The 24,055-nt window shown below is 38.8% G+C and overlaps 1 protein-coding gene across 2 annotated transcripts in view; it reads left to right on the top strand.

The window, feature by feature from the left end:
* Positions 1-23,048, top strand: part of chl1b (cell adhesion molecule L1-like b) — a 108,474-nt gene extending 85,426 nt beyond the window's left edge. The window contains exons 24-31 of one of the 2 annotated variants that reach the window (XM_084727602.1): positions 7,309-7,488; positions 8,716-8,745; positions 12,113-12,184; positions 15,196-15,303; positions 16,369-16,530; positions 16,935-17,066; positions 19,274-19,346; positions 21,537-23,048. In XM_084727602.1, the coding sequence (XP_084583728.1) occupies positions 7,309-7,488; positions 8,716-8,745; positions 12,113-12,184; positions 15,196-15,303; positions 16,369-16,530; positions 16,935-17,066; positions 19,274-19,346; positions 21,537-21,741 (962 nt within the window). In that variant the 3' untranslated portion in view covers positions 21,742-23,048. The remainder of the gene's footprint in view (positions 1-7,308; positions 7,489-8,715; positions 8,746-12,112; positions 12,185-15,195; positions 15,304-16,368; positions 16,531-16,934; positions 17,067-19,273; positions 19,347-21,536) is intronic. The other variant, XM_084727612.1, reaches the window with a different exon arrangement.
* Positions 23,049-24,055: the final 1,007 nt, after the last annotated feature.

Here is a 24,055-nt window from a genome sequence, read left to right as displayed (position 1 = left end):
TACAAAGAACGCTTGACAAACATTTTCTTCACAAAAAGGGTTCTTTAGAAGCAAATGGTTCAAGGTAGAACCTCAGCTCTTCAGGAAGAACCCTTCTGGACCTGTTATCTCTCAAAGTGTTCAGGAGTGTATTGGAAAAGGGGAGAAAGAAGATCTTTGGCTCTGTGGTGATTGTCTAACCCCTGATCCTCAGCACGCAGAGAAAAATCACTGTGCTGCTCTAATAGGGCCGGGGTCATGGAGAGAGCAGAGTGTGTGTATAGGAAACATGTCAGGGTGATGTCTGCCGTCCTGAGTGTCACAATCGTGGCTCAGCCAGTGCTGACCAAGGCCACTGTGTCACAGTCTGTTAAGGTCCGGTTTTACTGACCCGATCCTGTCCGCGGGGGACATCTTAACCGTAGCTCACAGTCCCGGGGGAAACCATCACCGAACACATCCCATGTGTGCGCGCACTTTGCCGTCCTTATGCAAAAGTCATAACCGAGCTAATGACTAACTTCCAACAACGTCTTAGTGCCGCATTTCCCAGCTAATTGAGTTTGATTTGGCGGCTGCACAAGAGGGCCAAGTGTCATCCAGTATTTCAGGAGAGGACGTTTTCATTGTGCCACGGCAATAAAGCTGATGGACTCTTTGAAGTGTGACTTTTTTTTTTTGAAGTCCCCTTGAAGGAAGTCATGTGCGAAATGTTGAGGATAATGTAGCCAGCTGTCAGCCGATCATCAGTGACACAAGTGAAATCTCAAGCTGCAGCGCAGCTGTTTGAGGGCTACGCCCATCTTCACAGCAGCCTTTAATAGCTTCACATCTCGCAGGTTTCACATGAAGAGCCTGTTGTAACAACACCCCGAGCATGCAGGAATACCAGCGCGTTTCACCCTCTCAAATCTTAAATCTGTTTTTCCTCCATTTGCACTCCTTTTTTATTAGTATTTTTTATTGTGGAGTAATGTGGGATACATTCCTCTTTGGAGCATAAAAGCAATCTTATTTTTCCTTCTTCTAACAAAAACAACATAGCCGCCTAAAACAACGTACGCCTACAAATTATATGGCAGATTTTATACACATCAATGGGTAAGGTAAATGAAAAGCAAGACTTGTTTTAAAAATGAAGAGGACAAACCAGGAGAGAAAAAAAGGAAAGAAAAAAGAACAAATTAGCTACCACTGTTACAGAATTAAGAATGTCAGTCATTCATCCCAGACCTTCACCCTCCATCAGACCCATTAAGTATCTCAACACTGGTCCCCACGCCTTATAAAACACTCTACTCCTATCTGCAATCTTGAATCGAAGTGTCTCCAAGTGGTGGATCCATTTGCACTCCCTTTATTCTACATATCACATAATATTCTTAGGACAACACAGGCTACTCTGAAATGCTATAATTTTGCATATGAATGATACTAAACATGTTCTAGGACTGTTTTTGTGGGGAGAAACGGTCAGAAATTTCAAAATGTTTAGGTCTACTTGTTCTTAAAATATAGCAAATATCTGTATATTTATTTTTCCTCATTGTGGAAGGAATATCTTATCTTCTCTTCATTAACAGAAGAGTGTCAGTGTTAAAGGGTTACTACTAGCGTTGGGGGAAACCCTCGATTCTTAGATGCATCACAATGCGGATGTTGACCATCCTGAATCGATTCATAAATGTCAAAAATCAAATTTCTAAATGTCAATTAACATGAAGTTGATGGAGCGAAAAGGGCGGAACAGGGAGATGTCCCTCATCTTCTCAAAAGGCAGCAGTTGCAGTCATGTTTTCATTTAGTGTCTAAATAATTGCATATTCAAGTCAAAGGTGAATACTTTTTTTTACCATCACCCAGAGACGTTAAGACGTTCACGGAGCGGAGCAGCGATCAGGGGCGATACACACGGCGGCATTTAACAACTTCGACCAACTCTGTGATGAAGAAAGTAACTCTGGGCTCAGTCTGTTCCACCTCAAAAACTCTGTACCTGCTCTGCATGTTGGACAGCGAGGTCTTTCCTCAGGGCTGATGGTGCAGCAGAGAGGCTGCTCTCCACTGCTGAAGACATAACGTTAATAACACCACACACAGTGAAACAATCCGCCTCCCTCTCATATTATTATATTATTGCCGTACAGGCAGGAGACTGTAGGATTCTTTCAAATTGATTAAGTCTTTCGTTAATGCAGTTAAACTTTCTTAAAAATAAAAAGGCTTCAGATCATTTAATTGCTAGTTATGTTTTATATTGTATTTCAGGGAAACTGGAGCAAGAGACTGAAAACCGTGCCCCCCTTTTTTATTAATTCAATCAAAAATAGATTCTGAATCAAATCAGACAAGAAGATCACAATGTAATATATGCATCATGTTACTTCTAAACTAGGCTGCTTCTTGAGTTTTGTTGAGGAAAGCTGAATGTGAGCAGCTGCAGATAAATACAGTCCAAACAGCACTCCATGGCTTCAAAGTTTTAAATTTTGATGAATCAGGACGCATCAAGAATTGTTTTATCATTGAATTGTTGCCTTCTGAATTGCAAGTGAATAGAATCATGAGGCACCCAGAGATTCCCACCCCAGTTACAACCAATTGATGTCAAGCAGTTGTAAAGTATGAAACAACAAAAAAAGCTCATTTCCATGGAGTTTGTCTTTCTTCTTGGTTTTTATTGAGTTATGTAAACTAAAAGTGTAATTTCACCATGCACTGTATCCATGGATGTGCAGATATCAGTCAGATGGATTACCTTTGATATTGAAGAAAATGTCTTAATTTAATGATTAATGGCGGAGACACACCGAAGCACCACCTGCTTCCATTCAGTCGTCATGTTAATCAATTGGGCTGAACACAGAACATGCCAGCTTATGATCTGCAGGGCTAGTTTCAGCATCTGTTCTATTTTTTGTGGTATTTCATTGTTGAATAATCTTTTCTTGATTAATCACTTAGTTGTTGGATCTATAAAATACCAGTGAATGGTGAAAATGTCACTCTGTGTCTCCAAAAGGCCACAAGATAATCAGTTTACTGATTAGCCAGAAAATATTCACATTTAAGAAGTTGGAAAGAGATTTTTTTGACTGTTTTTAGTTAAAAAATTACTCAAATTGATTATCAAAATAGTTGATCATTAATGTAATAATTGATTAATAATTGATTAACTGATCAGCTCTAATTTACTATAAACAATATAAGTGATATGTATGATGTAAATTCTGATTCTAATAAATGATGAAATATTCATCCCATGCTTTCCAACTCTCTTCATTTCAAGTTTCAATTCCCCTGATATTTTCTTCCACATGATGAAATATCAAAATCTGCCCACTACAGTATTTATTCAGAATAGTATCAGCGGTGCTTTTGGTTTGTTATTCGAAATTCCATACTTATTCCACATATTTGTCAGTCATGCCTACAGAGAGAAAGAGACGAGCAGAGCAGACAGGCAGGAGGGAAGCCCCTCCTCGCAGATCATCTTACAGGGTGTCGGACCGCTTTTTATCCAGGATCACATGAAAAGCTTTCAATTCATGAGGTTATTTCACACAGATCAGCATTGCAGAATCACACGTTGGCCGTTGCGGAGAAAAATTATCTTCATGTGTGTTCGGCCATGCTGCAGCTCACTCCAGAACTGACATGAGGCAGTGATTTGCGCAGCCTCTGCCTCCACCTCCTGTAAGGAGGATCTACGGTTAAAGGGGGCACCGTTTTGACAATATTTCAAAGCAGATTTCTGGACATTCACCTACTGTGGACAGCTGGCATTGATGTCACTGGAAAGAGCAAGTTTAACTGGTTGCCACAGTATTAGTATGATGTTTATTTGCTCTTGTTTGACTGATTTTTGACTGTGAAAAGAGAGGGTCCAACTTTTAACTCAAACTGTATCACGTGAGTTGAAAGGGTTAAAACTAACCTGCTTTCAAACTGCACATTTTCTGCATTAAACCTGTCGATCAAGGTGTCACTAAAGAAGACCAGAGAGTTTATCAGCATATTGATAGATGTAGAAATCCAGCAGACGTGGACATGATAGAGGTTTTCCCTCTACCAGCACACTTTGTAGTGATAATATAGCCATCTACCGACCTTGTGCAGAAACTTTTTGTCAATAATGTCTTTGTAAATAAGCTCCTGAATGTAAAGGCTGAATGTATCCTGAAGGTATCCTCACCATCGAGTGGGTGGCATGGTCACAGTGCCTTAAAGAGCTGAGCTGCTAACCCACTCTAAAGCCCGGGGCAGAGCAGGCCAGTACAGACTAAACAACTATTAGCCGGCCTCTCAGGGAGCTAGTCACACCACTTGACAAGGCGAAGATGCTGTAAGTGTGTGATAAAGGTGAAGCTGAGAGCAGTTATATCTTGGCACATTTTTCAGCACTTAAGACCACTATATACTTTAGCTACTGTAGAGCGACTTATTAAAGAGTGGACTAAGTGAAGTTTGCGCTGCACTAATCTGAAATATCTGCACAAGTGGGAGTTGAAAATGACCTTGGCTTGAATTCGTTCTGTTTTTCTTCCCATTTGAGCCGAACTCATGCAAACTGTTGGGTCAGTCTCAGATTTCAGAGCTGGCGAGTCTTGGTCTGTTTCACACTAAACAAGGCCAACCATATTTGGCCCAGCAGGGCAGCAGAGTATTTGGAGATATTGTTGTCTGAAGTCAGCGGAAGAGCCAAAAGTCTGCAGCCTTCAGCCAGTTCACTCTATAAGATCATGTGCACCAGCTGTCAGGCCTGGCTGTTTCCGGATAAGCGAGAAAGTACCCGTCCGCAGGGGTAGAGAGAAACATGGTGCTCGTGGCCTCTTCTCTGTAGAAGCATGGATTGCATAATTTAGCAAAAGTGGACTGTTTTTGTCCCTAGAGACAAAACAAAAAAAAAAAGTTGTGATGTCTGATAACAGTGGGCGGTGTCCAGGCAGAAAGAGAAGCAGACCAATACATTCTTGTCATTGTTTCTGTTGCCTCCTACCAGAGAGACGTGGCACCTCTTTCACAGCAAAGGTCACCTCAACACCTGCTGTGTTTGTTTTTGTTACAAAGAACATAAATGCCACCCCCCCCTACCTACTGGGGCTGCTTTACGTAGCGAAAAATGAGATCCCATCACAATGTCGACAGAGACAGCACCAATAAATCCTACTTGTTAATGCGCAGGATACAATCTGTTTATTTGTTAAATGCAAAATAACAGTTTGTAGGGTTATTAAGCCAAACAAGCAAAATGACAAGTTGTGTTTTTTGCTTAAGCCAAAAAAGCAACTGTGGAAGCTAAATGACAAGTGACATTTGCTTTCTTTGGCATCGCTGAAATGTCTTGTGTTTGTCAGCTGGAAGTATTTTGAAATGCCAGAGAATTTTTATTTTTTTGCTGCAAAACAGACTGTAAGCTGAAAGTTAAATATCTCAGTCTGTAGCAAAGTACAGGAATCACTCCATTTTTGTTTTTTTGTCTATCTTCATTAACTTTTTAAAAAACATGCATGAGTAATTCAGGGGTGACAGTACTACCCTCTTATTACTCCCTTATTACAGTGTACTGTACAGTACGTGCAGGGTATATGGATTGTATAATATAGTATGCACTTGTTCACTTTGTTCTAACTGTAATTACTGCCTGGTAACAGGGTATGACAGGGTTAGGAGGGAAGTGACCAGGAGAAATTGGAAATAAGAAAGAAGCCTTGACAATAAAGAGCAATTTAATACACCATTCTAGCTTGAACATCATTGCTGTTTTTTCCGGGAAAAGAAAAACTTAATGCTCTTATAACGTTCACTGGCCTGAAATGTTTTCATGTTTGTTGACGGGGGCCAGGATTAATGTGGTGACACTGAAATTAGTGAACTTTGTTCTGAAGATTTGTGTGTGTGCAGCCGGTGTACCTATTCAGAATGGGAAATATGTGACTTTGGAGTCAGCACCACAAACAAAATGCTGGCGAAGGGCATCCTTTTAAAGACTAAATGAAAGAAGAAAATCATTTCTGATGCAATAAATACTACAAAATGTGGCTAGGTAATTAACTAAGTCAAAAAAAAATTATTTTGTGTCAAGTTACTCTTTGAGGAGAAGGAGTTAAATATGTAGGAGAAAGTTCCCTTGTTACAGTTTTATGAAAGGATTGTGTTTAAAAAGTCCTGTCTTTTCCCCTTTTTTAATGTGTTTACAGTCTAGTTACAGGACATGACTAAAGGCAGGAGCTACTGCACTAGGTGTTCTCTTTTAGTGACAGTTAATACCATCAGAACAATGATTTGAACATGTCCAATAAGCACTCCCTTATTAACCTAATTATTAATTCATTAACAGGGTATACAGACTGTAAGTGTTGCTTTTTTCCCCACTTTTGCAATGTAATTGCAAAGTAATCTTTAGGTCATTTCCTGCATTTATTTACTGCTACCTTCCCAATCTGATCCCCCTGCAAAATATGGTAACACTTTATTTGAAGAAGTGCACATAAGGCTGACATGACATCATCATGACCATGACATGACACTTGTCATAAACAAGAAGTCTTTATGAATGTATGACTGTTGTCACTAAGAGTCATGTGATCAATGCAAGTTGACACACTTTTAGATGTCTTAGTTATGACAATTTGACGTAAATCAAGTCAACATTTTTTGTTATGACATCAAGCTTAAACTTAATGTAAGCTTTATTTAACATTATACCATCATATGTGGTTTTGACATTGACTGTTTAACTGTTTAATCAGTAGTTTCACTGATCTCAAATATAGTGATACATTTTGCTTTTGTTATAAACATCTTTAAATGTTATAAGGCCACTTTGACAACAGAGTACAGTACCAAGGTGATTTACAGAAATACCCCATGCACAGATAGCTAGTTGTGTTGCTAAAGGAGGCTAACGGCTATCTGCTATTGACCGCAGCTGATGATAGGTAGTTAGCTGGTTAACCATGGAGCTAGCCGCCTAATTAGCTGACCCAGCCCCAGAGTGTCAGGAACCAAACCCAGCAAGAAAACCACCTCAGTACTGTATTCCCTGTCAAACTGGCCACTGTCCGGCTCAGAAGTTGTGTTCAGTCCCAGTCCAGCCGTGCTCACTGGGATCTCACAGTCTGGCCAGAGGCAGAACATGCTAGCTGCAAAGATGTTCTTTGCCTACTTCCATAATCGGAAAAAAATAATTGCTAAATTTACATTGTTATGACAGTGTCATGTCAGTCTTATGCACACTCCTTCAAATAAAGTGCTATTCAAAATATTAACACTGTCGTTTGTTGACTCTAACCTTAAGCATTAACCCCTATTTTTGCATTCTTGCAGTCAACGACACAGAGGAAGTGGGGCCACTGCAGACAGTCGACATCAGCAACCCCGACACCACCCAGTGGATCCTGCGCGACCTGGAGCCCGTGAGCAAGTACAAATTCTACCTGCGCTCCTGCACCACGGTGGGCTGTGGCCCCGTCGTCAGCGAGGAGTGCACCACCACTCTAGAAACACGTGAGTGATGGAGGCTCCAGAGAGCATTCAGTTAGGCAGAGCGTGTGTGTGGGTGGGTGGTTGAGTGTGTCGCTTGCCAGTGGAGACAATGAGAACACAGATAAGCTTTGAGGTGCAGAACTGAAGTGAAACGGGCGACGAAGCCTTTTCACTATTTCCAAAATGGCATTGAACTAGTGGAATATGATATATGCCTGGGCAGCCAAGCTTTTCATATCTCCATGTAAGTAATTTTTGTGGATAAACAATTTCATATGGGTGTAGTGGAGGTTTTCATTTGTCACTGTCATGAGAGAGCAAGTGCTTATTGATTGGACGGAGAGCGTGAGCTATGAAACAATCAGCTAAGAAAGAAAATTGCTTTGAGCAGGAGGGAAACTGAAGGTTTTGATACTGGAATTGTGTAATCATGAAAGAGTTGGTGGGTAAGTAATCATAATGAGGCAGCTTGTAGCATGTAATCTTTTCTTTTCAATTACATATCATTTGTTGAGGACTGCATGCCACACTTCAGCTGGCTACGACTCAAGTCAGGGTTCCGCGGGCTCGCGAGCGGCGGCGTGAGTGATTGGATGGGAAATGAAACAGGAAAGTGCGTGCGGATTCACCTGAGTGTCAGTGAAATGGACTGCAGCCACAGATACTGTCAGCATAAATAATTGGGTGGCGCTTTTTAATACAAATGCACCCCCCTGAAGAAATCCAGCGTGTCACTCAAGTCGAGTTATGCAAAAACAAAAAGCTCAACTTAATGTTGAAACACACTGCAGGTGTTGAATATGCAAGCGATTTACTTAGTGTTTACTGGAGGAATCCTTACAATCACAGAAAGAAACTTAATTGGCTCTTAGGGGTTGTTTATTTGCATGCTGAAAAGCCAGTGAAAATGATTACTGGGAGAAGGACTCATTTTTTATGTTCTGAATTGCAATTTGTCGGTGCTATTACATGTGTATGTGGGAGACTCTTACAGATATGAGCATGAAAGTTATTCATGGCAGCTGTGCTATCTCTATGTGTGTACATGTCCGTGTTGTTCCCGTTAATTGTCCTCTGCCTGCTTTCTCTCACGCCACTAAAAAGTGCATCGCTTTGAGCACTGCCTTTGATCATACAGTGTGTATTGTAAATGTTGGTGAATGTGTAAACGCCTGCTTAGCGATGCATTGTTTGTCCCTTCTGTCTTTTTCTTTCTTTTCTTTTCTGTTTTTTTTTTTTTTCCCGCAGCTTCCACTTTGGCTTCCACTGTTCGTCCCAGTATGTAGACCTGTGCTCATGTAGAAACTGTGGCACGTCAAACTCACACTCACGCACCTCAGAATGCTCTGAAGAAACGTTGTTAAAACCAGAGGTGGCAAAAAAAAAATCACATTCTTAACCCAAGAAGTACAGATACTTGTGTTTATAAAAAAGGGTAAAAGTGGAAGTACTGATTTGACTTATTTACTCAAGTAAAAGAGAAAAAGTACAGGTTCTGAAATGTACTCAAAGTATAAATGTAAAAAGTCGTTTGTGTGCAAACTGATTGAACTTCACCTTTTCACCATTGACGAGTGTTACATAAGTTTTCTGTTTTGTTACACCTTTTGCATCGTTTTTCGTCGTGTCATGTCGTTTTTTATCTTGCAATTTTTGTCTTGTCACGGCTTTTGTGTTGTTTTTCGTTGTGCTACATTGTTTTTCATCTTGTTGTCATTTTTGTCTCGTTACATCATTTTTGGTCTTGTTACGTTGTTTTTCGTCTTGTTTCGTCTTTTACATTGTTTTTTGTTTAGTTATGTCTTGTCGTCTTGTTACGTCGTTGTTCGTCAAATTCATCTTTTTCATCTTTCGTCTTAATTTTTTAAATCTTTTTTGTCTTTTACGTCAAATTCACTTTGTTACATAGTTTTCGTCTTGATTCATTATTTTTCGTCTTTTTTGTCTTGTTATGACTTGTACGTTATTTTTCAGCTTGTAACATTTTTTCATCTTTTCATGAAATTTTTGACTTTTACACTGTTTTTCATTTTGTTACATTTTTCATTTTGTTATGCTGTTAGTTGTCCACTACATCGTTTGCGTCGTTACATAATTGTCTTATTCATCTTTTATGTTTTTAATCTTGTCATGTGTTTTTCATTGTTACGTTTGTGTACATTTTATGTTGCACATCTTTTCCGTCTTGTTTCAGTGTTTTTCTTTCATTGCTGTTTTTTTTCTTGTTATGACTTTTAAGTCGTTTATCATCTTGTTACATCATTTCTGTCTTGTTACATCGTTCTCATTGTTTTTTCTTTTTGTCTTTTTTGTCTTTTATGTTGTTATTTGTCTGCTATGTTTTTTCACTGTTATACCATTTTTCGCTTGTTACATCTTTTTCGTCTTGTTACATTTTTTCCGTCGTTTGTGTCTTGCTACATCTGTCCTTCGGGATGGATACACCAAGGAACTGTCTTTTCTGTGTGTTATTGTCCCATCCATTTAGCTTGAAATCAGTCTTCACATGTGTAAGACAGCAGACAGTGCTGCAAAATAGTCAGTTCCCGTCAAATGCATTAAAACTTAAGTAATAAACCTGTTTTGAAAATTGTAAGGAATAAAAAGTGCAGATATTTGTGTTAAAATGCAGGTAGTAAAAGTAAAAACATGTTAGAAAAATAAATACTCAAGCAGAGTACAGACAGATACCTGAAAAATCTACTTGAGAACAGTAATTCTTATACTGTACTTAGTTACTTGCCACCTCTGGTTAACACACCTTATTTTGAAATTAAGCACTTCTAAGTTTGCTGTGTGTTTGTATGGCGTGTTGATTTTCATTTTAGGTAGTTGGTGCATGCTTTAGATTTAGAAATGTGGACAGGTGTGCATGCTACAGGGCTGAATAAATCATCAGGTTTTTCGAGTGACACATTTTATTTTGCCTGCACAGAATTAAAAAGCTCCAAACACCCGGCTCCTCTGCAGATAATTGACCTTGTCTGCTGTTTGCCCTTGCCATCAGCAGAGAGCACTCTGATGCCTCCTTTCATTAGAAAAATGTCAACTTCTTCTTAGATAAAGTTTGTGGCTTCCTCTCGAATAGCAATGATAATGAGTAACCCAATTATAAATTCATATTAATCTTGGCTCATTAGTGACTGTAAACGAATATTGACTTTTATCCTAGCAACAGCAGACTGAGTGGAACTTGTCTAACTCAAGCTGGGGAAATAAATGATGCTTTAAGAGCCAAACTCAGGAAGAGCATCAGACGCGCCACGCATCCCTCTTTTCTCCTTTTAATGATGTTCAAACAGGAAAATGATTAATCACAACATCTCACCTTGAGTATAAACAAAACACTTTCTTTGATGCTCATGGCTATAATGCACTGTAAACACACTTATAATGTGTTATACTGTCCTTATAGCAATGTATAATTATAGTTATAAGCACTCATATTCATACAATTGTAACTGTTAACACCATAGAGCAGTGTATAATGATTTATGGTAGTTGACTTAAGGTCAAGGATCAGAATACTTAATAACTGCTGGCCAGGATCATAGTGAATTGTTGTGATACACTAAAACAATTTTTAATGGCTTATAATCAAGATACACGATTGATTTATTTATCATTATACAGCAGGGTTGTATTTAGATGTAATTCCCTCTTTTCAACTCGTGAAAAACACTGAACAAAAAATCACAACTATAATGCATTTTTCTGTTATTATAATGCATTATAAAATGATTATAACATATTACAGCTATGGTGAAATGTAACCATTCAGTTTTCAGTTGTTTATCAAGAAATGTGTTGAGTATTCTGTCATGAGTTGTTAAACAAATAAATCAATTTAGTGTGCTGACTTTAGACTTAAAAGGGCAGTTCACCCTAAAATCGAAAATCTTTTTCCTTTTCCTTAAATTTGAAAAACTCAAGAGCAATGTTTTTATGTCCAAACTACTGTGTATCTACTCATGGATGAGTGTTTACAGCTTAGCTGAGGAGGACGGCATTAATATTCATATCCCACCCTGTGACGAGGACGAGCCTCTCCTCCATGAGCAGATGCACGCTTCCTTCTGCTTGTGTAGTTGAATAGAAAGAAAAAAGTTTGTACGTAAAACTGCTCACAGCAAGGTCTGTGGATTATTTTGAGTAACCGGGTCATGATTTCTGGAAAAAGACATTACTGTTGAGTTTGAGCACCAAAAGCCAAGTGCCATCCAGTTCTGTTATACTGTAGAAAAGGCAGACAAAATAATCAAGATGGATTAATGACACTGCAGGTAAAAGAAAAAAATAGATGTTTTGATTTTGAGATGAACTGTCCCTTTAATGATACAGCGGTATCGTAATCTGTCATGATTATTGTTTTGAAGCATTATGAGTATTTATGAGTCCTTTAAACTTTATACATTGCTATAACCACAGTATAATATATTTTGAGTGTGTTTATAATGAATTGTAATACATTAAATGGGAAGAGTTAGCGATGTATTTTCTGGATTCTAGATGATGTTTCAGTGTAGACATGTAGTGCTCATGATTAGTTACTAATTTTAGAGAAATAGCATGTGTGCTAACAGTAGAACTTAGCGCCCCGAGCTCTATTCCAGTTGATAACCACAAGGTCTGTCTTTCTTTTCAGGCAAGTCAGCTTCCCCCTCACCTCCAAGCACTCCAAAGTCCCCAGTGACCAAACCCACTCGTTCCACCATAGGTAGAGCCGCAGCACATTCTGACACAACGAGCATCAAACCACAGAGACCAAATCACAGAAACAGTGAAATAAATGTGGGAAAAATATGAAACCAAATACATGTTTGCAGTTGCTAGGTGACATGATGACCCCCCTGGACTCATTTGGTTCGCTGTTGGCTCAAAATAAACTGATAAGACAAAAACAAAGATGCAGAAAGCCGCCACGATATTTGGGCTAATTAGCTATTTCATGCATTTTTTTCCAGTGGAAACAAGGAATGTGGAGCAACATCTCAATTTGATTGTTTGACAGAAGATCCTGATGAAAAAGCTGGTTTTAATTTCTCTGCTGTACCACGGGGGAAATCTAGGATACTAGATCTATATCCCGAGCCAGACAGTGTAGCTGTAGCTGCAGAGTGCAGTCACTTGAAAGCGACAAATATGTCTAATTGTCAGTGATTGATTTGTTGGGCCCCGTTCCCCAATGTACACGTCAGTGTATTGACCCAGCAGCCACCTGACATTTCCATGTAATCTTCAACTGGGTAAACAGCAACACCGCTCTGGGGCAGGCTCTTGTCCGGGGCAGCATCTGAGCGGAGAGAATATAGTGAGGAGGCCGTGGCGGGGAGGTGTGAGCTCATACTGGGAGGGTGATATTTACAGGACACTGAGATAAGTGGATAAGTGGAAGCTGTTGAAAGCCCCTATATCAGAATATTTTCTGGCCTCTCCTTATGAAAAAAGCCTCCTGACTTTGAAGGGGCGTCTTCCAGGGCATCAGCTCCCCGCTGGGTGAGCAGCTGCTTTCTGCAGCATTTAATAGCAAGCTGAGGAGCGCGCTGGTGACAAACCACAGCAGCCTGCCTCGGGATATTTTTAGTTCAGGGAGCCTATGTCAGTCGGAGTCATCGCGCAGTTCCAATGATTGGAATTATCGTAGTTGCAGACTAATCCATCAACATTAGTCAGAGAGTGTCATTTGCAGCGGTTGGGATGGGCAGCGCAGACGCAGGTGTCCTCGTGTGCTGAATTATCACCTGAGCAAATAATGCACCTGAGCTGGAGACAGAGCAGAAGATTTGCATGTTTGCCATGGGGAAATGAAGTGGATTGTGCTTTGTTGACTGGCTTAGACAGCTGCTGTCTAAGCTTACTTTCCCCATACTAATGATGCACATCATTCACTACATTATTAGATTTTTATTCTTCCCACTTGGGTATCAAAAGGCTACATTACATTACATGTCTGAGGCAGATGAAGCGTAGCACGTGAAATGAAATTTACTCTTACAAAGCAAATAAAAATATGATCATCAGAGCTTTCCAATAATTGGATACATCAGAGAAAGAGTATAATTAGCACCATGGCTAGACAATATTTTCAATATTGTCTGACCTTTCATGGACTAAATGATTCATCAATTAATCAACAAATAATTAGTAGATTTATTAGGGCTGTAAAGATTCCAAAAACTCAACACACGATAATACGCTAAAAGGTCCATGATACGATATTTATTGCATTATTACAAAACAATAATAAATAAACCTGATGTGCACAGCATATTTTTTTTACTTAAAGTAAAATAAATAATAGTAATGTAAATAATAATGTAAAATAATTAACCATGTAATACCACAGTAGATATCATTACAGTCCATTTTTGTTTTCAGACATTTTTATCGAGATATCGTGATATTCAATATATTGTTACATCCTTAAGAATAAAGAAAATAATCATTAGTATGAACATCTTTAAATGTGACTGTTATAAGGCAAAAGATATTGAATGGAATACCGTTTAAAAAACATACCTGGTGTTTTTCCACCAGAATTATTAAGTCATCATATAGGGAGATACACATGACATAAAATGCAGTAAATAAAATGAATAACACAAAAGTTGTAATAATGTAATTTGACCTCAGTATGAGAGCTGGGACTGATCTGATCCAGTCAAGGTACTGGTTCTGGATACTTATGTAATTCCCTTGTTGAATAATAAATAAATGTATTTATTTGATGTCAACATATATAACACTGGACGTCATTATCTACATTAAATATCATGGAGGATGAAAACACGATAAAGCCAGAAGGCTTATTTCTGTGGTGGACGTCATCCATGTACCGATCCACAATCCATAGTCTAATGTTTTTATGAATTATCAGTATGTACTAATGCAATTTCAAGACCATCATAAAAATATTGTAGTACAAATCAATTTATCAATTAACCATTAAGCAGGTCTACAAAAACATTCAGTTGTCCCTATATTTTTCATGTTTAAGAATTCATTCAAGCTAGATGTACAAGCAGAGCTTCCACTGGACCATGAAAGCACCATAGATTGCTTTAGAATACAATTACATTTAATAATAATATATATTATATTATATATATTATATATATATAATATATATAATAATAATGAACAAAGAATTGATATCAGTATCAGTATTGGCAGATATCTAAATTCAGGTTTCTGAATTGGATGAAAACTAAAAAAAAGTGGATAGGTGCATCTCCACTCAGTCCTGTATTTCTAAAATCCCCAGTCCCTTAGTATAACTGACAATTTCTAAACTAGTGTTGACAACTGTGGGTGTGTAAAATATCTTTCTGTGATATAATAATTATGATAATAATATAAAATAAGAACATATAAAACGTTTAAAAATGATCACACAGTTTTGATGGCACATCTCCCTTAAGATCTCCATTCAGCTTCACAGCCTCCACCTGTGATTTCATTTCCATATCTACATTACTCTTGTCATTTTTATTGTTGTGGGATTCACCCGATGTCCCCCTCTGTCACACGTAATGGATGCCTCCTTACGCTAGTGTTCGGCAACAGAAGAGCCCGCTCACCTCTTTTGTAGAAGGTGAAGTGCAGCATCCTTCATCGCATAATGACAACACTCCTAACCCCTCCGTGATGGCTTTGATCTGCTTTGTCCTTTACTAACCCTTCTCTGCCGTTTCTCTCCTCTCCCATCTTCTCTCATGTCTGCATCAGCCCCGGCCCTGTTGAATGTTAGCTCAGCTGTTAGTGACAGCTTTGCAAATATCAGCTGGATATCAGGGGGAGAGCTCACAGAGTTTTATATTGCATATATGAACAACCGTAAGCTCATATTTTCTCTGTTTGTTGTTAGAGTGAATTTAAGTAGATTCTGTACGTCAAACATCTCATTACTTTAGATGTGTTGTGTGGTCCGTCATGTCTTTTCATTCATACCTTCAGTAGATCTACTAGTTTAGTTCACTTTATTTGAAGGGTTGTGCATAAGACTGTTATTACACTATTATAACCATATTATGGAGTCATGTTAATGACTGTTGTCATTATGTGTCATTTGGTCAGTGATGGTGTGAAACAAAGTTGACATTGTTCGAGATCTCTTTGGTATGACAATTTGAAAAGAATCAAGCCAGTAATGTCTTTGCTATGGCAACATTACATTAACCAAGACAACATAACGTGTCAGTGTCTCTGTCTGACAGTAGCCAGTTTGACAACAGGAAATAAAGCACCAACGTGTTTTTTTGATGGGTCTGGTCTGTCCAGTGGTTAGGCTACTTTAACAACAAGTAAACTAGCTAACCACTCTCTGTCCATCAGGTAACAATGTATGCTAAAACACCTTATAACCATAGTACTGGACTCTGTCATCAATTTGGCCTTACAACATTTAATGACATCTTTATGATGAGTCCAAATGGTATCACTTTATTTGATGTCCAGAAAAATATTAATGACACACCTATAATGGTCTCATGATGGCCAGTGTCAAAACCAAACACATAGTTTAATGTAATGTTAAAAGGTGAAGCCAAACATTACGTCAAGTTTGACAATGTCAAGTCATGATAAAGACAGATGAAGTTGTCTTGGTTAATGTCAGGTTGTCATAACAAAGACATTGGCAGGTTATGCTGTCTTGGTTAATTTCAAGTTGTCATAACAAAGACATCTCAAAGAATGTCAACTTTATATTTAAAATGACATGAATTGAATTACAGTTAACAACAACACTGATTAACATTTATAAAGACACCTTCATGTTCATGACAGGTGTCATGACATGATTATGACAGTCTTATGCACCCTCCAGCAAATAAAGTGCTACCACTAGCTTAGTGTTTTTTTTGAGTACTAACTCATCCTGATCATCCACCCTCTGCACAGGTGATGGTCTCTGGAAGATATCAGAGGCCTTAAACACCTCTAAGACTTTCCACATCATTGATGGGCTGGACCCTGGGACAGAGTACACTGTTCGCCTTATTCCTAACAGCCGGGTTGATAATTCTAGTATATTTGAGGACGTTATCTCGACCAGGTCTACAGGTGAGGAGGGAAACCAAAAATAGCTCAAGTTCAAACGAAGAAAAGAAAGAAAAGCAGGCAAAACTAATTGACCTCTCATTGAACAGAGTGCAGGCACACCCGGCGTGTCCTTGAGCATTGACTCAAGCCGCGGCGTGTGGCCCTTCTCGGTGTCACTAGGATTTAATTTAGCCGCGCGGACTCGCTGAGAGGAATTACATTTGTACAGCGTTCCTTACTTGATTAATTAGACAAGCAGGATTAGCTGTTTAATATTAATATTGGAGCGTTTCCAGCAGCGGCGGCGTGGCCCTGCCACCTCCTGCCTTTGCATCAGATAGGCTTTGTCGATTGTAAACATTCAATCAAGTGTCCTGATGAAAAGGCCAAGGCGTGTCAAAGTCACCGGGTTTTGTTCTCCGCAGGCCTGGCCAGCATCCATGGAGGAATATCCACCCAGGGCTGGTTTATCGGCCTGATGTGCGCCATCGCTCTCCTCACACTCATTGTGTTGATCGCCTGCTTTGTCAACAGAAATAAAGGAGGGAAGTATTCAGGTAGGTGCTCGCTCACAAGCACACACACACACACACACACACACACACACACACACACATCATCACCCTGCTTTGAATACTAATTGCTGCTCCAAGCTTCATTACATTTCCATTTTTGTTGCTATGAAAGAAATTATCAATCATCCTAGAAGCCATTACAGGAATATGTAAGCTGATATGTTTTTTTATTTGAGGCCACAAAATAATTTTAATGCAAATTCATACATGAAAAAGGGTTTGTGTATTGATAGGAAAATGAGCATTCCTGCTCCATGTCCAGCTTTTTGAATTTTGCATTATTTAGACACGCAGCTTTTTCCAGCGACAGTCTAAACTAAGTGCAGCCCACAGCGAGACTAAATGCAAATGCTTGCACACGGGGTGGCTGAGCAGGGGAATGATGACATAAGCTCCGTGGTATCTCAATGTTATTCGTCCTGTTGGGGACATGAGAGCCCTTATCGGCTTTATTATTCACAGCTAATGGCCATCAGGTTGTCGTCTGGGCAGCGATCGCTCTGCTCGTCAGCAGAAAAAAGAGCGAGACGCAGCTCTGTCCTTTGTTTTCTCATTAAGTTCTCATTATCACCCGTAGCTCCGGCAACCTTTTCTTTCATTTGCCAGAGCCATGTGCCTTTTTCTGTCACACCGCATGCAGAGCTATATATTTTCAGTTGTGCGCTCTTATTTTTAGCATAAATTCAACATATGTTTAAAAAGAACATGAAGATAAAAATACTGCATGCACCTTAAAGCTTGATTTTTATATCAAAGTAGACATTATTATTATTATTCTCTTATTCTTGAGAATTGGGACAACACTGCATTTTGAGGGGTTTTTAAATTGAACTCTTAATAAATGATATATTTTAAAAGATCAAACTCTTGGCTATTAAACCTTGTAATCAGCCAATGTCCTAGTGATTACAGTTTTTATTAAATGTAGACATAAGCTTTGGCAGATGGAAAAACTTACAGAGCTGACATCTCACAGAATTGACAAAAAGTTACTTTTGTGTTTTTCACAGCATAGTCATAGTGAGCAGTTCTCTTAATGCTAATCAAAATACACATTTTAAACCATAATTAATATTTAGTTTTGATTCAGAAGGGCTACAGAATTGACATGTTATGGTTGAGATACAGTAGCAGTGTTTTAGCATTATTCCCGCCTTTTTCTAAAACCAGGAAGTGAGAGAGGGGTCCTTAGGTTATAACAAACACTTTTTATGCCTGATTAAATCAAGTTTTTGTGAAAATCTGACAGAGTTGACGTCTTACCAAGTTGACAAAATGTTCAATTTCGTCAGTTCACAGCATTGCATTTCATTTTATTTTCTTAAAGTTGCTCAGAGTTCTCTTCATGCTAATCAAAATTCACATTTGTAAACCATAATTGTTATTTAGAAGGCTTACAGAGTTGACATGTTATGGTCGAGACACATCTGAGCAATATTATTAAATGGATTTTTGGGAAAATAGAAAGCTTGAGCAACATTCCCACCATTTTTTTAAAACCAGGGAGTGCGAAAGAGGAGGGTTAGGGTATAGCTAACACTTTATATGCCTGATTAAATCAGCCTTTGTGAAAAGCTGACAAGAAATCTATGACACAACTTTAAAGGGCCAGCATTTTCATTAAAAATTTTAAAACAAAGATGATTATAATAGCACATTTTACACCTCTGTTATCAGTAGGTATTCTTAGCTTGAGATTTTGTGGCTTTTAACACATTTTATAAATTGTTTGAAGTTGTGAATTCTTGTCTGGGACAAGGGTGTTGTCTGGCACAGAGCAAGTTTAGAAATTAAAAAATCAAAGCACACCAAAATATTTTATAAATTACATTTCACATATATCTAAATCCTTAAAGAATAAATTTTCATCCCAAAAAATGGAATTGTGTGCTGGCATTAATAATTTTTTAAGTAGTTTTTGCTAGGACACGATTTGTCCCAATTCTCAAGAATGGGTGATTCATATTTAGAAATATGATGTAAAATGTATTTTAAAACATTTCTTTGACATTTTGCAATCTCTTCTAAGGCTTGCACTGATCTTTCATTCATTGAATAAGTGCGGGGGATCAGGAACTGAGACTCAAACTTATTCAAACGGCATTTGAACAGTCAGGGGACACAGTGATCTTCATTGGCAGCTGTCTCTTGTGGAAATCACTGATATCTTCTCTTCATTTTGCGAGCAGTAAAAGAAAAAGAGGACCTTCACCCAGACGTGGAGTCCCAGGGCATGAATGACGACACATTTTGTGAATACAGGTAAGCGTCGCGCCCTCGGAGCACTATTTCACCACCTCACTGCAATTCACGTGCAACAGTGTTATGAATTTCTCTTCTGCTGGCGGTCGTCTCCATCCTCTTCTCTCAGTAATTCTCTTTGCATCTCTCCTCTCGCTGAAAAGACAACCCAGCGTGCACGAGGTTCACGTGGAGCCTGTTCAAGACATATGATGGACTGAGTAACTGGAAAGTATGTGATAAACAGCAGTAGCATCCCTGAGCTGTTTACACATCAGAGTAGTCGGAGTGCCAGCATCCCTTTATAGGACATTGTGAGCTTAGATGCAGTGTTGTGTTGGTGTTTGTGATAGACGTTGCATCATAAAGGGAGCCGCAGGGCCGTTCACATGTTGCCATTTTCTGTCCGGATGGAGCTAAACGCAGGCTGCCCAGCACACAGCAGGAGGCTAAAAACCAATCAGTGTAATTGAAAGCAGCTCATCTCCAGGGCAGTAATATCTGGGCACGTTTCATTAATCCTTTAGTGGTCCAATTCATAACAGTCTACCGCAGTATGAGCCCCAGTGTAATTCTGCAATCAGTGGGATCTGCACAGCACAACAAATGCTGATGTGACGAAGTCGAAAAAGTGGCTCAGTGTGACAGGATTTATAAGTTGTCATGTTGACTGCAGGAGCAGGTTGCACCAGCTATTAATAAATGTTTCTCGAAGTTTGTGTCTAAAGTCCTCATAAACTTTTTTGTAACCACTTGCTAATTTCAGACTCATGATTTATTAGGTTCATTTCCACCATCAAAGAGACAGTTCAAAAATACATATTTTTCCTCTTACCTGCAGTGCTATTTATCTATGTAGATAGTGTCGGGGTGAGTTGCAGACGTTTGCAGATATCAGCCATAGAGACGTCTGTCTTCTTTCCAATATAATGCTAACATTAGCATTTGTAGTTTGTACATTTTGCTGCACAACAGTTGCATCTGACACTTACAGGGGCAATATGTAGCAATTGCACATACAAAAATGAGTACAGCAGTCCAAATACCAAGTTGGAGCCATAGACTGTATATTAAATAGGTTGTAATCCTGTTTTGTATACAATCCACGGTTGAAGCAAGTTGTTTTTCCCCCACCTACTCTGCCTGTGTCTCCCCAGACAGGGCAGACACAGGCAGGCTGCAGGAGTTCAGTCGGAGCACACAATGTGCGCACACTCGTAAATTGACAAAAAAAAAAAAATTTAAAAAAAGCAGCGATGAGTCCTCCACTGTAAGTTGATCAGCTTTTTATAACTGTCAGTCGTCTTCCAGCGTGAAGTTAAGCCCGTTATCTTGACAACAAGAGCCCACTGCTCTGAAAACACACACTCTGCGCTATCAATGAGCTGAGTGGCTGACAAACTCCATTAACATTTGGCTCGATTTTAACCGTTATAAACATCTCTGTCTCCTTCAAGATCATAAATGATTTCTTACGGTTCAAAAACAGACACTCACTCATTCAGCGAAAATTTGGCATTAATTTGAACTCCAGCTAAGGTGAAATGGAGGATTCCACTGCGGAGTGGAAATTTCAAAGGAGGACACGCTGTACTGTCCATGTCAGGTGAAGCGAGTATTTCAACTTAACATGTTTCCTTGATCTCTGATGGACTAACTATATAACAGATTTCTCCTTTAAATATTAATGATAAATATTTCAGAACTAATTCCTGCATAATATTTGTGTGGTGCAACCTGTTTTAATTGATTGATTGGCACTCTGCTTTCTATCAATGATATAACAAGGCTGGGTTTGACCTCACCAACAGTTGGTGTAAGCGGCTCCAGGGTCCAGAAAGTTCCTTATGAACCTAATAAAAGCTCACAATGTTTGGTAGCCTTGCAGTTTTGAAGGACCACAGCATGTGCAGCCTAAATACCCAGCACCAGTTCAATGTCCCCTTAATATCACATTTGTCTTCCAGTCGTCACTTTGTCACATGCATTGATGCACGTGTAGCGTAATGATTGATATTGTCTCAGCATGCGCGTCTGTGTGATTATTTCCCATTGGTCAGCCAGAGGTAAATGCTAATGTCAGTCACAGAGGCTCATGGTAGAGGCAGTGATAGCTCCAGCCTGCACCCCACCCCGTCCTCTCCAATAAGCCATAGAGTGAAGCCATGGGTGAAATGAGGTGATTCTAAATCCACTGTGCCTCTCTTGTAGCGACAACGACGAGAAGCCACTGAAGGGCAGCCAACACTCGCTGAGCAGAGAGATCAAAGCGGGGGACAGCGGGGACAGCCTGGTGGACTACGGCGACGAGGACGTCCAGTTCAACGAGGACGGCTCCTTTATCGGCGAGTACGCCGGGCGAAAGGAGAAGAGGGTGTCCGCTGAGATCAAAGCCACCGTTCAGACCCCGGCATGAGGAGCGGAAAACCGCCATCCGCTGTCCCCCGGACACCGTTTCCATTAAACCTGCTGGGAGGAACAAATGAAAGAGGAAACAGACATTATCCTAGCTAGCACAAGTTTTGTGTCAAATGTAATGCGTCATTGCCAACTGCACACTGCCACCCTCATTTTATAAAGCTCTGTTTTGTCAAGTTGCAACAGAATGACCATTACTAAATACTGTGTATATATAGTGTATATTGTATGTGCGGAGTGTCTTTTTTTTATAATTATTATTACACAAAAAAGTTTAGAGGGCTTGGATTTTTCTTTTTTTCTATCTCCATTACTTCAGCTGCAGTGCTGTTTGTACAAATGTTTCACTCTCCATTGCACATCATTATACGCAGCTTTGCCTCCGATGTCATCTTGTAGCAGACCACAGATTCGTGGGGATATCAAGTTGATATTTTTCAATTGGAGCAAATATTACTGACCTTTTATATTTGAAATGGATTCATTAAATATGATGTAAGATGTGTATAAAGGTTGCCTATTAACTTATTTTTCCCAGTGGTTTTATACCTGACAGAATAACAAAGGACATTTACATATCCTGACATATCATAAACCCTGAGTCATGAATCTCCCTGTGATGTTAGAAGAAAGTATAATTTAGTTATTATGTCTTGTTTAGCATTTAGATTCATTGGACAGTTTAAATCACGAACCTCAGTCTGTACTTACTATAACAGCCCATTACACATCACTGCTGTACGAGAGATTTTCAAAAATGTAATCCATTACACTTTACTATTTATCTCATCATAATAACTTGTATAAATCAATTATTCCCTTTCAGTCTTTTTTTTTTTATCAGAATATGTGTTAAAACTACAAGTACAATTACAGTTCAATCAAGTTTACAGACAAAATATTTTAAATGTTTCAGATACTTGATATTTCAAATAAAGCTTATCTGAAAACACAATTTAGTTAAATAATATAAGTAGCCACATAGTCTTTCAAACAATTGTTTGATATTTTGGGAAACATACTGGTTTTCTTACTGAGACCTAGATGAGAATATTCATACCACACTTTCTGTACGGTAAATATGAAGCTACGGCCAGGAGACAGTTAGCTTAGTTTAGAATAAAGACAGGAAATAGGGTAACAAGGTAGGGGTAAGGCAACAAATTGTACCAGGACTGCTAAAGCTCATTTATTAAGTATATTTCATTTGTTTCATCTGTATAAAAAACAAAATATTAATAATAGTATTTACAGCCAAGAAATAGTCCTTGTAAAATGGATAAACACTGCTTAAACATTTTGGGATTTTTTGCTGAATAAACAAACAAGGTAATACAGATATTAGTGAATTTGCAGCTAGCAAATGTGCTGATAAACAGATTTTTTTAACTGTGGACACAACTGCTTACTCCTGTTTCCAGCCTTTCAGCTAAACTAAGCTAACAGACTGCCAGCTTGAATGTGTTGGTAAGCAGATTTTTGACAGAGACAGACTAGCTGTGTCTCCTGCATTTCCAGTCTTTATGCAAGGCTAAGCTAAGTGAATGCTAACCTAAATGTGTCGGTAAGCAGACTTTGTTACCTGTGGACTGAGCCTGGATAGCTGTTTTCCACTGTTTCCAGTGTTTATGCTAGGCTAAGCTAACTGACTGCTAGCTGTAGCTTATATTAAGCATACAAACAGTCTTATACATGAATAAGCACATTTCCCAAAACATTGAATTATTCCTTTAAAGTTGTGCTCCATTGTTTTAGTAGGCTATTTCTTTCCAAGATATTGAAGGACTTGAGACATGTTAAAAAAAAACCATAAAAAAATAGTTTGTAATGCAGTAATTTGTAGTCTCAACGTTTGAAGTGATATAACCCCAGTGACATCGCTATGACATCATCAGGGTCATTTTTTTTACTTTACAATGTTACTCTGGAGCCATAGAACATTATACAATAGTGTTTGTACATTGGATAGTACTTCATGATAAATAACCAATTATTTTCATGCGTGAAATTGTGGCGTGTCCCTTTAAGAAGAAAGCGCATAGTACCTGTAATGGATTAGACTTTTTTGGTAATCAGATTACTGCCATCAGGTGTCATGACATTTGACATCTTCCTACAGTATCCTTCATTCACTGTTACATCAGTCTTAACCAGCCTTACTTTCAATATACTGCCATTCACAACACAACCATTATGTCGTTCTGCATTAACATTAGCACCATATTCAGAAAAAAATTGCAATGTTTTGTAAAAAAAAATGAAGTCATTGCATGTTAAGAATGTTAATTGGTGTTTTTTGATGTCATTAAATT

This window comes from Lutjanus erythropterus, chromosome 2 (assembly GCF_056507025.1).
Source record: "Lutjanus erythropterus isolate fLutEry1 chromosome 2, fLutEry1.hap2, whole genome shotgun sequence".
NCBI classification, from domain to species: Eukaryota; Metazoa; Chordata; class Actinopteri; order Lutjaniformes; family Lutjanidae; genus Lutjanus; species Lutjanus erythropterus.
This window is presented reverse-complemented; position numbering and strand designations above follow the sequence as displayed.